Source organism: Heteronotia binoei, chromosome 15 (assembly GCF_032191835.1).
Source record: "Heteronotia binoei isolate CCM8104 ecotype False Entrance Well chromosome 15, APGP_CSIRO_Hbin_v1, whole genome shotgun sequence".
NCBI classification, from domain to species: Eukaryota; Metazoa; Chordata; class Lepidosauria; order Squamata; family Gekkonidae; genus Heteronotia; species Heteronotia binoei.
In genome coordinates this window covers 22,217,535-22,233,748 of record NC_083237.1, presented here as the reverse complement: position 1 = coordinate 22,233,748, position 16,214 = coordinate 22,217,535, and the positions used below count along the sequence as shown (strand labels likewise).

At 50.0% G+C, this 16,214-nt stretch overlaps 1 protein-coding gene across 1 annotated transcript in view; it reads right to left on the bottom strand.

Moving 5' to 3' along the window:
* Positions 1-3,676: 3,676 nt before the first annotated feature.
* LOC132583312 (carbonic anhydrase 4-like) overlaps positions 3,677-16,214 on the bottom strand; it is a 32,958-nt gene continuing 20,420 nt past the window's right edge. The window contains exons 4-10 of the mRNA XM_060254975.1: positions 10,095-10,124; positions 9,220-9,384; positions 8,187-8,335; positions 7,669-7,758; positions 6,739-6,817; positions 4,786-4,949; positions 3,677-3,883 (exon numbers count right to left, since the gene is read on the bottom strand). Coding sequence (XP_060110958.1) covers positions 3,677-3,883; positions 4,786-4,949; positions 6,739-6,817; positions 7,669-7,758; positions 8,187-8,335; positions 9,220-9,384; positions 10,095-10,124 — 884 coding nt within the window. The remainder of the gene's footprint in view (positions 3,884-4,785; positions 4,950-6,738; positions 6,818-7,668; positions 7,759-8,186; positions 8,336-9,219; positions 9,385-10,094; positions 10,125-16,214) is intronic.

The window sequence follows — 16,214 nt, the reverse complement described above, 5'->3', positions numbered from 1 at the left end:
GGGTGGAGCCAGGAGACATTAGGGGTGGAGCCAAGATCAAGGCTGTGACAAGCATAATTGAACTCCAAAGGGAGTTCTGGCCGTCACATTTAAAGGGATGGCACACCTTTTCAATTCCTTCCTTCCATAGGAAATAATGAAGGATAGGGGCACCTTCTTTTGGGGCTCATAGAATTGGACCCCCTGGTCCAATCTTTTTGAAACTTGGGGGGTATTTTGGGGAGAGGCACTAGATGCTATGCTGAAAATTTGGTGCCTCTAACCCAAAAAACAGCCCCCCCCCAGAGTCCCAGATACCTGCGGATCAATTCTCCATGATTTTCTATGGGAATAAATCTCCATAGAGAATAACAGAGTTCCCAGCAGACATTTCCCTCCCCTCTCCCCGCTTTCTGACAACCCTGAAGCGGGGCGAGGGCCTCCAAACTGGGGGATCCCCTGCCCCCACCTGGGGATTGGCAACCCTACCACTGTGTGACACAGAGTGTTGGACTGGATGGGCCATTGGCCTGATCTAACATGGCTTCTCTTATGTTCTTATGCATTGTTAGTTGTTTCTGTGGTTTTTCTGAAACTGGTTCTGGGCCAGCCTTTCCCCGAGCTTTGCTTCCATGCTGAAGGTTATTCAAGATTTCCCCCCTCCCTCTTCCCTCCCCTTCAAAGCCATTCCCTCACCCACATTGAGGTTGTTCCTCCCACTCTGCACCTTCCAGCATCCCCCCTCCCCCAATTCACTGGTGCTTACATGCAAAGTTTTAGTTTTTTAAAAAAGAAACGGGATGAGTTTAGCTCTAGGAGTTTATCAGTCCTTGGACTGTTGGAGGGGGGAATTTACTGAATCAAGAGGGGTGTGTGTGTTCTCAGCTGGGGCTCTGCTAGGCAGCCCTTGATTACAGGATTTCCCCCCTCCCCCGCACTTCTTTCTTTTTTGGCCTAATCTTCAGGCCGGCAACAAATGTCAGAAATCTAAAGACCTCCTTTTTGCCCAGCTCCACTTTCCAGGATGACTTCTGTGTACAAAGCCTGTCCCTTCCTCATTGTACCCCCATTTGTTGGGAACAGGCTCCCCCCAAAATTTGTGTGCATTATAAATAATCGGCAGTCAAACAGATGGTGGATTGGACTCGGGGTGAGGCAGCCTGGCGGGTGGTGGTGCCAGAGGTGGAATCTATCTGAGCCAGAACGAGCAGATCCTTCTTTGACAATATCAGGTTGCAGGTCCTGGGCTTCAGACTCATAAAGCTTTCTTCAGCCCCTCTCCCATGCTTTTGCTCTCAAGAAGAGACTGGCTCACTTCCCACAAGGGCAGCCAGTAAGGTGAAAAATGGCAACTCGGTTCAGGAAACTGTTTCTCGTGGTGCTGGACTGCCAAATTAATTCACAAGCCAGACTGGGAGAAGGTGGAGGGAGGAGAATGAGTGAGCAGCCACATCTCTGTGCTTCCCCCTCCTTCCTGATGGATTCCTGTGGCAGATTGGCCTGGGCATGGCTTTCACCCCCAGGGCTGGCCCTAGACTGTCTTGCACCCTAAGCAAGGCTAACTTCTGCTGCTCCCCCTCCTGCACTGGTAACATCACTGAGTCACATGGGGAGATGCCCAATTTGGTGCCCCCAGAAGGCCAGCGCCCTAGGCAATCACCTAGTTTCCCTACTGGCAGGGCCGGCCCTGTTCACCCCCCTCTGCAGCCTCTGTCCCCAAGAGCGGAAGCTGTGAGCAGAGTCCCTGCATGGTGTCCTGGGCTGCAGCTGCCTCCCTGTCTTTTCCTGAGCCCTCTCTGTCTTTGTGGTTGCTGCTTTAGGAAGGAAAGGGCAGGAACTGCAGGGAGAACTAGGCGAAGGGTCTATGGAGTGGTGCTGGGGCAGGCCCACAGTGAGCCACCCCCCACACATCACAAGCAATACTCCCTCTAAGCTGTGGAATCTTGTGAGCAAAAACTCTGCTTTGTGAGCTCCTGGCATTAAAGTTGAGAGCTACTGAATAAATTAGTTTGCTCTGAGGCCATTTTTCCTGAGCTAAGACAAAAATGTGTGAACCAGAGGCTAAACTGAGCTGGCTCACACTAACTTAGCTTAGAGGGAACACTGATCACAAGCGGTGTTCCCACCACAATTAAGCAAAAACTGTGGGTTTAGATTGTGGGTGGAGAATATATATGAATACGCCAGGGAAAACAGGCATGGTGCATACAGCAGGCACTCAGCTCTGAAGTCAAGCTTAAAGGAGAGAATCCTCAGATTCCCTGGCGTAAATTGGAGTAAGCTGTTCATGCGTAATGGGCCTAACATGACTGTCCTAGATATGATGCACCTTGGAAGGAAAAAAGTAGGACAGTGTAGTCTTATATATTAAGAGTGTTTGATCTACACACTGAGCAACACACATCATCCTGCGTAACTTCTACCGAGAATACTTATCACTATTTACCCCTCTGTTCATACGAACGTGGACACACACACATTCATTAAATAACATTAATTACACACATATTTGTCTTGTACATCACAGCTTATTTGTTGAAGTCAGTCATTTTTCAAAACAGTTTTTACATGAAGGATCCCCCAAGCATGATGAGGGAAGTTATATTAACATACCCCTGAATATTTCCACTTAACATTTTAAAGATTTTTTCACATCTTTAACAAGTAAATTCAAGAAATTACATTCTTTCATGATAGAGGATTGCATAAATCCTTCCCGCTATTAAAGGATGTCTTCTAGCAAAGAGGCCAGATGAGGTAGTTAAAAGGGAGATGATGCTTGCCCTATTTATTTTTCATTTGAGGGGAAATTTTAAAACATAAACCCAAAGGCCATGACTATACCTCACAGTGTGCCATTGCTGGCCTGTGGCACTATGGGAAAAAATCAGAGCATGTTTCAAGCAAGCACACCACAAATTGTTTGATGCCAAAACGGCACCATGAGATATGAAAAGACTCTGTTGGAAAGTTATTGCCTCTGAGGTAACTTTAAATCTGATTAGGTGTAAATACATGTTTGAATTAGCGGCCCGGGTTTTCATAACGATGTCCAAGTATGTATGAATTGACTTTCTGATTCACAATTTTTGTCTTTTCCTGCTACAACTAGAGCTGAAAATCAACTTTTTGGGGGGCGGAGATCACTAAATTATATTTCTGTGTTCAAAAATATAAATCTCAAAACTCAAACCAAATCTGTATTTGGAATCACTACCCTCATTTTGGTGTTCATTTTAGACTTTGGTGCGATAACAGAAAAGTGTCAGCGCTCACAGTTTGGTGATGGGTCTTTTCCATCTCATCCTGAAAGGGAATTTGAGAGCTCGAGTATTAACATTTTAAATGCTTTCAAAATTTCAGATGTTTAAAAATTAGTTGTTTTTGAAGGTAATGAGAAATCTCAGCTCAGCTCTAACTACGGCAAATCAAAGAAGGGGATCCTCCCATTGACAATTATTGGCTCCTATTATTGTCTTCTCTGTGCTCCTGATCCTCTTTGAAACGTGCACCTCTGCCCCTTTTAGTGCCATTTGGCAGGGATTTTTGCTACTGGCGAGCTGGAGGAGAGGTAGATGGAGGAAGATTTGGAGTTTCGGGAGGGGAGGGGTTTGATAGGAAGAGCAATGATAGAGTTTTGTTCTCTGACGAGATCATGCCATCTCCTCCTTTGGGTGGTTCTGACCGCCCACAGCCTTTATATGGGTAAGACAGCACTGATGCCCAGTAAGAATGGGATGAGTGACACTGGCTGTGAGGTTTGGGAGGCGGCTGAGCGAGGCTTCAATAAGGCAGATGCTTCCACCATTCTATTGTGGACTCCCTGCGGGGGGCGGAAATTGTTGACCAGGTGAGGCCCCGTAGAAGAATCTGTAGCACGGAGATCGAGTGGGAAACATGCCACCTGTTGGGGGGAGGGAGAAGGAAGAGAACAGATTTCAAGTAGGAGGTAGAGCCTGGGGCTGTTTGAGGTAGAATTGTGTGAGCCAGACAAATCAATGGGACAAAATGCAAAACAGAATTTCAGCATTCAGAGCTGGATTAACAATTAGGCCAAGTAGGCACTGGCCTATGGGCCCCACACCTTTAGGGGGCCCGGGCCAGTTCCCCCACCCCCCGCATTTCCCCCCTGCATGCAGCCCTCCCATCCTGCATGCACAGCCAGCAACTGAGCTGCTCTTTGCCCGACTTGCCTGGTGTGGCTGCTGTTGGCATTGTCGCCAAGTTTGCCTCTCTCTGCCTCCCCCCTGCAGCTTAGCAAAAGGGGCTTTTAAGAAGGTGCCTGCAGGCTGCAGCGAGGGCCATGGGTGGCAGGGTGGGCGCTCAGACTCATAGATAATTTGCGAGGGCCCCCCCAAGATTTCAACTGCCTAGGAGCCTCTGAAGGGTTTAATTCGGCACTGTCAGCATTTAATTGGAAGGGCCCTTTCTGCTCTTCCAGACCTCATCCTTCTCAAGACTTTAAGAAAGTCTCTGTAGCTCTAACAGCAGCAGCTTCTTGGCTCACACTGTCACTAATAACTCTCCTTGAGACAATACTTCTCTAGCCAGTCACCTCAAGAGGCACTACCTGGCCAGAACAAAAAGCTTGCTCTGTCTCTTTAAGAGGGTTTTGCTATGCAGAAGTCAGCAGATGGAGCCAAATTGTACACTGGATGCTCATAGGTACAAATGAAGCTCCTCTGTCAAAAGGAGAGGAGCTGGCTCCAAAGATACCTGCTTTCCTCTTTCACCCAGCCAGGCCCTCCCCTCCATTTTCTGGCATCTCCCCACCTTCCCATCACCATCCAAGGCGGTTGCACTCACCACTTTGGTGGGCACCAGAATGGGATCGGGAAAGACAGTCCAGATGACCACCTCGTCGCAGTTGGGAGTGGTGAGAGACCCGCTGTAGCGGTAATAGCGGGCAAGATTAGTGGCGCCCATTAGGTCCTGGAGGGAGACGGTGCTTTGAATTTCTGTATCTGAACCTGTGTGAGTGAAGGAGGAGGAAAACATATGATCTCTCTGTTTCAAATTTAAACCCGTTTCAAACAGGTCTGAATGATGATGGCTCCCAATCCAGGGCCTTCTGGCCGCTGCACGGGGGGGAGGGGGGGAAGGAATTAAAATCTGGGGGCATCTTAAGGACTTAGGGTTGCCAATCCCCAGGTGGGGGCAGGGGACCCCCTGGTTTGGAGGCCCTCCCCCCGCTTCAGGGTCATCAGAAAGTATGGGGGGGGGAATGTCTGCTGGCAACTCTATTAGCCAGTTTGGTGTAGTGGTTAAGTGTGCAGACTCTTATCTGGAAGAACCGGGTTTGATTCCCCACTCCTCCACTTGCAGCTGCTGGAATGGCCCTGGGTCAGCCATTAGCTCTGGCAGAGGTTGTCCTTGAAAGGACATCAGCCCCACCCACCTCACAGGGTGTCTGTTGTGGAGGGAGAAGATACAGGAGATTGTAAGCTGCTCTGAGTCTCTGATTCAGAGAGAAGGGTAGGGTATAAATCTGCAATTCTTCTTATTCTCTATGGAGACTTATTCCCATAGAAAATAATGAATTGATCAGGTATCTGAGGCTCTGGGTGGCTGTTTTTTGAGGTAGATGCACCAGATTTCCAGTATAGCATCCAGTGCCTCTCCCCAAACCACCCTCCAAGTTTCAAAAAGATTGGACAAGGGGATCCAATTCTATGAGCCCCAAAAGAAGGTGTCCCTACATTATTTCCTATGGAAGGATTTAAAAGATGTGCGGTCCTTTTAAATGTGATGGCCTCCTGTCTCCACCCCCAAAGTCCCCAGATATTTTTTGAATTGGACTTGGCAACCCTATAAGGACTTAATATTTGTCTCAGTATATCTGAAGACGTTGAATGACTCACAAAAGCCTCACCTTGAAATAAATGTTAGTCCTTCAGATGTCCCTGGGCTTTTGTTCTATTTCACTACCATAGACTAACACTACTAGAAGAAGAATTGGTTTTATACCCCACTCTTCACCACCCAAAGGAGTCTCAGAGCGGTTTACAATTACCTTCCCTTCCTCTCCCCACAACAGACACCCTGTGAGGTAGTTGGGGCTGGGAGACTTCTGAGAGAACTGTGACTAGCCCAAGGTCACCCAACAGGCTTCATGTGGAGGAGGGGGGGATCAAACCCAATTCTTCGGATTAGGGTCTGATGCTCTGAACCACTACACCAAACTGACTTTCTATAATTCCCAGGATTCATCAGAAGAAGCTATGACAGGTCACTACTTTCAAAATGGCTAAAATGGGTGGCGCATAGGAGGAAATACATTCTCCCAGGCCTCAGATTCAGTGGGAGCTCACAGGAGTACAGCTCCTGAACCTTTCTGAGAGTTCCACCTTCTCCTTCTGAGAGTTCCACCTCCTTGTCCATTGAATAGTATTGCAGCTGCATAACAATCCCTGGATGAGCTCCACCACCTATTTTTCTACAAAATGATCGCTGCATTCTCCTTTATTGTTTTATCTACTATGAGCACCACTGTCTTCCTCAGACCTGAGGAAAGAATAGGGTTGACAGCTCTGGGTTGGGAAATATCTGGAGATTTTGGGGGTGGAGCCTGAGGTTTGGTGAGGGGAAGCCCTAGAGTCCATTTTCCAAAGCAGCCATTTTCTCCATATGAATGGATTGCCACTGATGCCTGGAGATCAATTGTAAAAGCAGGAGACCTCCAGTCACCGCTTGGAGGCTGGAAACCTCAGGAAATAAGCAATATCCCTCTTTCTTCGACTCCCCTGGTCACCTACTCACCCTTCTTAGTGACTTTTTGGAGGTTCTTAGAAAAGGATTCCCACGCTTTAGCTGTCTTGCCCTTGGCACTGTCAGAAGCCTACGGCAGACAGAAGACATGAGAAAAGATAAACCAAGGTGCGGACAGAATATGTGGCACTGGCAAAGAACCCAGGGATCCTACTACCCAAACCTTTCCTGCTTTAATTAAATATATAATCCTCCCTCCTGCTTTCCAAAACTAGGCTAAAAATCCTGGACGCCAAAAGGCAGGAGTTGTGTGTTACTCTGTCCAAAGGCGCTGTCCAATAGCAGGCCCAACATTCAATGAAAGCCCTTGAAAACGAACCCTTTTCCTGATGACAGAATGCTGCAGTTTGGATATGCAGGCAGAAAGGCATTATCCCACAACACAATTGCTTTTTAAGAAAAGAGACGTGCGTATTGTGTAGAAAAACTGATCATCTATAAAGAATTTTTTTGTTTCCTCCAGCTCTTCTATTTGCTGTTTTAAAATTCTATGCATTAAAGGTATTGATTGACTGCTATTTTAAAATTTGGTTTAAAATGTAATTCTCTTTTCTCAGGGAGTCCTGGGGTTTCAGTTTCTCTGAAAGACTGACCTAAATAGCCCAGGTTAGTCTGCTATCAACAGATCTTGGAAGGCGGGTCAGCCCTGGTTAGTATCTGGATGGGAGACCACCAAGCAATACCAGGGTCTCTAAACAGAGGGAGGCAACAGCAAACCCACCTCTGTCTATCTTTTGCCTTGAAAGCCCTATGAGGTCTTCATAAATCAACTGCTACGTGATGGCACTTTCCACCATCACCAGTGGCAGAAATCAACAAACTACAGCTCCCAGGATTCTTTGGGGGGAACCCTAAGAATTAACAACACAGTCGAAGTTTGCACGGCAAGCCAGTCAGGAGAGCTTGGTCTGTATCTCTTACCTGGACAAAAAAGGCCAGCACAGCGATTCCTTCTGCGTCATCCAGTGCATCCGTCAAGCTCATGTTGTTTCTGGTATGCACAATGTGAAACTGAAGGGAGAAAAACAGGATCAATTTGGGATCCCTCTGCAAACCTCTTAGCAGATAAAATGTACATTGTCATGTACTAAATCAGCTACTTGCTGGAAATCTGTTCTCATAGCACCCCCATTCCATTAGTTTATAAGCCCTACCGTCTGCTCTAAATGTGAAGGTTATACATTATAGTTATTCAGTGGTAAAAACAGTGTACTTTACACATGCTCAGAGGAACACTGTTAGTTATTGTTGCTTCTCCTGTTGCAAGGTGGAACTCTAGCTCAACTTAGGATGACTTCAGGTATTAATAATATGTAGCTTCTCCTGTCCTTGAAGCAGATGGAACTGTCCTTCCTGTGCAACTCTTAATAGGCATAGGATCTTCCTAGGACTCTGCATCTGGCCTCGGCAGCTAGCTGGGATGGATACTATAATCTCACCTCCATAGAGTACTGTTTGCCATCAATACAGTGCTCAGATCCAGGATGTGCAGCACCGTTTCCCCAATGGAAGTGCAAGCTTTTGGCTGTGTATACATCTGGAAGGCCATTCCCACTGAGGAAGAGACCATCCCTCAGTTTGACATAAACTGTGGATAGAAAGCAAGAACTGATCACATTTTTATGAATGAAGAGAGATTTAGAATTCTCCTCCGTTACATCCAGCTTTTGGGGTCACCAAGTGCTGCTTTTAGTATCTATAAGGCACATCTGGAAATCTGCCTCTCTTGGATTGCTTATTCTGAAGGTCTTACATGGATTGGGTAGCTTTCGAATTCTCTTTCTCTCTGCTTTGGTTTGTGCAACTGAGACAATGAAACAGACAAACCCCGCCCTGGGTAAAAGGCTGGATTTCTTTTTCCTTCTATTCCTGAAAAGTTTGAAGGATGGTAATATGGGACTGCGTTTGTGAGAATGTGTGATGAGAGTAGCAGTTCTTTCAGAAAACGTGCCCCAGCAGTGGCCGTTACTGATGTCACCAATATGGAAAGGAAAAGGAAAGATCCCCTGTGCAAGCACCAGTCATTTCCGACTCTGGGGTGACGTTGCTTTCACAACATTTTCACAGCAGACTTTTTACAGGGTGGTTTGCCATTGCCTTCCCCAGTCATCTACGCTTTCCCCCCAGCAAGCTGGGTACTCATTTTACCGACCTCAGAAGGATGGAAGGCTGAGTCAACCTCGAGCCGGCTACCTGAAAACTCAGCTTCCGCTGGGGATTGAACTCAGGTCATGAGCAGAGCTTAGGACTGCAATACTACAGCTTTAACACTCTGCGCCAATATGACACTGAGAAAAAACAGAAGTGAGGACCATGACTAGGCTTGCCAAACTTCACAAACTACATAGGCAAGGGAGGGAAAGCACAGAAGGCTCAGTGCATTGCCTCCTTCCAGGTAATTCCTGCATTCCAAATGTCTTCTAGTACCTTACAGGCCAAATGGTTTGTGAAAAAACAAAAAGAACTGGCCACCTGTTTTCCCTGTGTTCGTCATTTCCTGCAGTTTCTTGTAGTTGTCATAGCCAGAAAGGGTGACACGGCCCAAGGTGGAGTTGAAGATAACGTTGGTAGTGATGATGTCAATGGGAGACTGTCTACTGTTACCACAATGACCATGGGCAATCCATGTTGACGGACCTGGTTGTGGGGGGGGGGGGGGAGGAAGAATCAACATAAGAGTGAGATTCGTTGCACTGGATTAACTTTCAAAGATAATTGCTGAAGGCCAAACTAAATTTGAGACCCGTGGTTAGGAAATCCCTTTTTTTAAAAAAAGGTGGAAAAGAGAAAAGCATTTGTGAGGGGGGGCAGGGGTTGAAAGTTGTGTTACCAACCTCCAGGTGGGGCCTGGAAATCTGGGATTACAACTGCTCTCCAGATAATGGAGATCAGTTTTCCTGGGGGGTGAACTGGTTGCTTTGGAGGCTGGACTCTAAGGCACTATGGCCCTTCTGAAACCCTGCCACTCCCAGGCTCCAACCCCAAATCTCCTGGAATTTCCTAAACTTGAGTTGGCAAAGCTGGCTGGAGCACCGAGGAAGGGTGGACTTTCTTCCCATGCCTTTTTACCCCTAATTAAATGGCCCTTGGGAACCTGCTCTTTGTTACATGAGATGAGGGAAATATACAGATACCCCTGGGACTCTTAACTGTTCAAAAAGCCATGGTATGGCGCCCTCCCACTTGATCCCAGGTCACTGCAGTTACGAAGTGGAGAAAGAAGTGCTCTCTGCATATGTTCAGAAACATGTTTCACATTCCACTGTGAAAATAAATTCTTATTAGAGAATTTTAAAATAAACTTGGCTCACAATCTGGGGTTAAAGAGAAGAACGACAGTTTCTTACCACAAGATTCTTCATCATAGCACCAGGGGCCTACACAAAAAAGGAGCAAAGACGATGGTGTAAATGAAAGGGAAAGCATCAATTATGGTTACCAGGGCTTTTTTTGAGCAGGAACGCACAGGAAAGCAGATCTGACTGGCTTGGTCTCAGGGGGTGTGGCCTAATATGCAAACTAGTTTCTACTGGGCTTCTTCTACAAAAAAACCCCTGTGTGAAACAATGGTGATGTCAAGGAGTGTGGCATAATATGCAAATAAGTCCTTGCTGGGCTTTTTCTACAAAAAAAGCCCTGATGGTTACCGTCCACCAGATGGAGCCTGGAGATTACCCAGAATTCCAAGTGGTCTCCAGACAAAAGAGATCAGTTCCCCTGGAAAGAATGGCTGCATTGGAGGGTGGACTCTATGGCATTATACCCCAGTGATGAAGTCTTTCTTTTCCCTAAATCCTCTCCTCCACCCCAATTATAGAGGAATTTCCCTACCTTAAGTTGGCAGCCCTAAAGGCAATGAGGGTCAAAGTGGGATGTGGGACACTTGAGTTAAAATCCCACCTTCATGAAGGCTTGCTGGAAGACCTTAGGCCAATCACTCACTCTGTCAGCCTCACTGACTTCACAAGGTGGTATTTGTGGGGATGAAATGAGGAAAGGAGAACTAGGGTCGGCGGCCTGAGCTTCTGTGGGGGTGGATGGGACAAAAATGGACTCAATGAATAGGAGTATTTCAGGGACCTGAAGCCAAAGCTTTAGAGCCAAACACAGCTTAGTATGGAACCAAATATGGTGGTGGTTTTTTTAAAAAAATCAAATCTTAAAGTTAATGGTTGGCAGGGGAGAGATAGGATGATAAAATAGCCAGTAGGTGAAGCCCAGGGAAGGAAAAGGGCTTCTCACAGGCCTTTGGGAAGGAAACTTATAGAGGTGAACAGTTGCCAATAATCCAAGGGCAAGCCACACATAGGTGTGCCAGTTTGCTAAAACAACCATCTGGCATTCTCTGGTTTATATTTATTACTTATTGTGAGGCTTGGTGAGTACCATTTTCCTAAGAGGAGACTCACAACAAACACAGGTGGGGCTGGGGAAACTTTCTGGATATTAACTAACATGTAAACTATTAATAATGTTAAGAAGTATATGCTTGGTTATGCAAATGTGATTTCTTGTACTGGCTTTTTGTTGGTCTCTTACTCTGAATCCGGGGGTAGTCTTGCTTGTTAACGTATGATGAGAGAAGGGAGTTTCAGCCTAGGAGCAGCATAGGGGTAGTACATAAACACCTAGTTTCTTTAAGTGAAACTAAGTCCTCGGAGCTAGATGAACTACATCCAATGGTACTAAAGGAACTTGTGGATGTAATTTCTGAGCCTCTGGCTACTATTTTTGGGAATTCTTGGAGAACAGGTGAGGTGCCAGAAGACTGGAGGTGTGCAAATGTTGTCCCCATCTTCAAGAAGGGGGGAAAGGAGGATCCAGGTAACTACCGACCTGTCAGCTTGACATCTATTCCTGGAAAAGTTTTAGAACAAATCATCAAACAATCATTCCTTGAACATTTAGAAAAGATGGCTGTGATTATTAAGAGCCAGCATGGGCGGCACGCTCACAAGCAAGACGCTCCCTGAGCCCTGAGTTCTGAGAGGATTCTGGCCCTTCTAAGAGCAAGGATGCTTGAGTGGTAACAGGATCCTGGCTGCCTCCCTGAGCCAGCAATTAGCCCAAACGGGCAACAGCCAGCAGAGGGCTATATAGCTGTGGGCTTTGGGAGGAGGCTTTGTGGAAGCAACTAGTCATCTCCCTGACATTCTAGCATCCACTCCGGCTTGACTTTGGTTCCTGACTCCCTGACTTTGGCTTTGGACTTCTGGACTCCCTGACCTCGGCTTCTGGACCTCAGACCTGCGATACTTCTACAGTGATTCGGATTTGGCGCCTCGGACCCTCCTGCTTACTGGCTACAGACCTTGGACTGCCTCTGGACTTTGCCTGACCCGGCCCCAGCCGTGACAGATTGCTTCCACCTGACAAACACCCACTCCACAGGATGGATGCTGAAGCAAGTGAAACCACAGAACTACTGGCTGCGCTCCAAGCCCAGGTACAGCAGCTAACACAGGCAGTAGTGCACTTGCAGCAACAACCTGCGGCCAGTGCTCCAGCCAAGTGCCCAGTTCCCACACCTGACAGATTTGGGGGTGCCGTGGAAGAATTTCCTGCCTTCCTAGCACAGTGTCGGCTGTACTTTGAACTGAGAGCACGGGACTTCCTCAATGACAAGACAAAGGTATGTTTCATCATCAGTCTGTTAAAGGGGCAGGCGGCCAAATGGGCCACACCCTTGCTGGTCGCGTCCTCTCCCCTACTAACTAATTACCAGGGGTTTGAGGCCCACCTGTCTGCTGCTTTCTCTAGCCCAGTCCAAGCAGCCACAGCCAACTGGAAGATCAGGGCACTGAAACAAGGCAACTCCTCGGTGGCTCAATATGCCACTGAATTCAAGCTCCTGACCCAGGACTTGGCGTGGAATGAGGCTGCCCAGATGGACCAGTTTACTGAGGGGTTGGCAGAGGAGGTCCTGGATGAACTGGCCAGGGTGGAGCAACCACCCACGCTCCAACAACTTATCACCCTCTGCCTCCGCATCGATGGCCGCCTGGAAAGTCGCCGCCAAGCCAAGACCAGAGGGTGCCAGCTCCCTGCGCCGTGCCACTTGGCTCCTCGCCCATCCTCAGCTAGTACCAGCGCCGAGGATGAGCCTATGCGGCTTGGAGCTGCTCGACCTCGCCTGACCCCAGAGGAAAAGGCCAGACGCCGCCCGCAGAATCTGTGCCTCTACTGCGGCACGGCAGGCCACTATGCCTCTGGCTGCCCTGCTAAGCATTGGATACCCGGGCCTTCGCCGCCACCGCTGCCAAAAGGGCAGCCCCAGGCGTAAGTGGACCCCCCAGCCTGGGGCGACTAGCTGGGTCCTCCGAACAGCGGGCTGATACCCCGGGCCCGTTCCTGCTACCAGTCAAACTCCGTCTGCCTGATGAACGCTGGCTGTTCGTGTACGCCATGCTGGACTCGGGAGCAGCCCACTGTTTTATAGATGCCGCCTTTGTAAAACAGCACCAGATCCCAGTGCAGACAAAAGAGACTCCGTCGCTGGTGGAGGCTATTGACGGGCGCCTCCTCCGTTCTGGGCCCGTCACCCAGGAGACCTGTCCCATCACCTTCCACGTCCAGCAGCACCAAGAACAGCTGCAGTTTAATGTCGCCCGCATGCCTCGCTTCCCACTGATTCTGGGCCTTTCCTGGCTGAAGCTGCACAACCCCATCGTGGACTGGGCCCAGCAGGAACTACGTTTCCAAGACCCATGCCCCCATCTGACTCCTCCCACCACTCTGGCAGCTGGCATCCCGAGTGGTGGTCCTCAGCTCCCTCAGAAGTATGCGGATTTCGCCGATGTCTTCGAAGAGACAGGAGCGGATCAGCTTCCCCCTCACCGGCCCTATGACTGTGCCATTGACTTGGTACCTGGGGCACCACTCCCGGTGGGGCGTCTGTACCCAATGTTGGAGCCTGAGTTGGCCGCTCTGCGAGACTTCCTAGATAAGAACCTGAAACGCGGCTTCATCTGACCCTCAACCTCTCCCCTGTCTGCTCCAGTCCTCTTCGTGAAGAAGAAAAGTGGGGGGCTCCGGCTGTGCAATGATTACCGGGCCCTGAACAAGATCACCATCCACGACCGGTACCCTCTACCACTGATCCCTGAACTCTTGGATCGCTTAAAGGGGGCCCAAATCTATACCAAGCTGGACCTCCGTGGGGCGTACAATTTGGTGCGCATACGGCCCGGAGACGAATGGAAGACCGCATTTGGGACCCGGTACGGGCAGTACGAGCACCTGGTGATGCCCTTCAGATTGACCAACGCCCCCGCTGTCTTCCAGAGGTTCATGAACGACATATTCCGGGATTTGCTCGACCGCTTCACAATCATATATCTAGATGACAACCTAATTTACTCCCACAATCCTGCCCAGCACGCCGAGCACGTCCGCCAGGTCCTGCAGCGCCTGCGAACCCATGGCCTCTACGCCAAGCTGGAGAAGTGCGACTTCGACCTGCGCTCTGTCGAGTTCCTCGGTCACATTGTGTCCCCGCAAGGGATCCTCATGGACCCGAAAAAAGTAGAAGCGGTCCTGACCTGGCAGGCTCCTCAGAATCGCAAAGACCTGCAGCGATTCCTTGGTTTTGCCAACTACTATCGGCAATTCATCCCGGCCTATGCCTCCCTGACAACACCCCTGACTCGACTACTCCGCCCCAAAGAACCCTTCTGCTGGTCCCCAGAGGCCGATAACGCCTTCTCCACCCTGAAGACCCGTTTTGCCACCGGCCCACTCCTGAGATACCCTGACCCCCAGCTTCCCTTTACGGTGGAAGCTGATGCCTCCAACGTGGCCCTGGGAGCAGTGCTGTCCCAGCGCGAGGAGCCGTCTCAGCCACTCCAGCCCTGCGTCTATTACTCGCGCCAGCTCACGGCTGCGGAAAGGAACTATACCATCTGGGAGAGGGAGTTGCTCGCGATCAAGGCGGCTTTTGAGGTTTGGAGGCATTACCTCGAAGGGGCTCGCCACCCTGTTCAAGTGCTCACTGACCACCGGAACTTAGAGCACCTCCAGACCACCCGCCGTCTCAACCAGCGCCAGATCCGGTGGTCCCTATTCTTCTCTCGCTTTGACTTCCGGATCTCCTACATCCCCCATACCCAGAACCGAAAAGCAGATGTGCTCTCCTGGAAACCGGAATACGCCCCTGCTTCAACTGAGGCCGCGCCCGCTGCTCCCATCCTGCCACCCTCAGTATTTGCAGCCACCTCCACTTCACCAGCACTCGTGGAGGACATTCGTGCTAGCCAGGCCAACGATCCCTGGGTCCAGCAACACCTCCAGGCACTCCAAGACGACTCGGCAGGCGAGTTCACAACTCGAGGCGGTCTCTTGCTACACCACGAATGCCTCTATGTGCCGCCCGGGCCCTTGCGGGCAGAAGTGCTACGCCTGACCCACGACTCGTTACCCACCGGGCACTTTGGACAGCATAAGACCACCCACTTGCTGACACGAGAATTCTGGTGGCCACGAGTTCGCTCCGATGTTGCCCGTTATGTCAGCTCCTTTGACGTCTGTCGGCGGGCCAAGGACGTCCCGGCCAAACCCTCGGGGTTGTTACAGCCCTTGCCCGCACCCTCAGGACCCTGGGATACCATCTCGATGGACTTCATTACAGAACTCCCACGATCCAAAGGTCAGACTTGCATCTTGGTGGTCATCGACCTATTTACCAAGATGGCCCACTTCATTCCGTGCCCGAAACTTCCCACAGCTCAGGAGACAGCCCAGCTCTATCTGCAACACATCTTTCGTCTGCACGGACTCCCAGCCCACCTGATCTCAGACCGAGGCCCCCAGTTCTCCTCTCGGTTCTGGCAAGCCCTCCATTCCAGCCTGGGTACTCGAGTGCACCTGTCCTCAGCCTACCACCCACAGACAGATGGTCAGACAGAGCGCACCAATGCCACGCTAGAGCAATATCTCCGCTGCTACACCTGCTACCAGCAGGATGACTGGACCACTCTGTTGCCTCTAGCAGAGTTTGCATACAACAACGCGGTCCACTCGTCCACCCAAATGAGCCCGTTTGCTGCAACCTACGGGTACCACCCTCAGTTCTTCCCGGCGATCCTGCCACCCACGAATGTCCCCGCCGTCGAGGCCTACCTGCAAGAACTCCGCGCCAGCCAAGACTTGCTCCGGGAGCAGCTACAGCGGGCCAAGGAAGCCTACAAACTGGCTGCGGACTGGAAGAGGCAGGAGGGCCCCCCAATCCAGCCAGGGGATCAGGTGTGGCTCTCAACTCGCTACCTGCGCCGGCCTGGTCGGTCTCACAAGCTGGATGCGCAGTTCATTGGACCCTACCCCGTCACGGACCAAATAAACCCCGTCGCCTTCAGGCTCCAGTTGCCACCCCATCTCCGCATTCACCCGGTGTTCCATCGTTCCCTCCTTGTTCCAGCTGCACCCCCTGACCCAGCTCGGCCTCCTTGCCCACCGCCGCCACCACCGGTGTT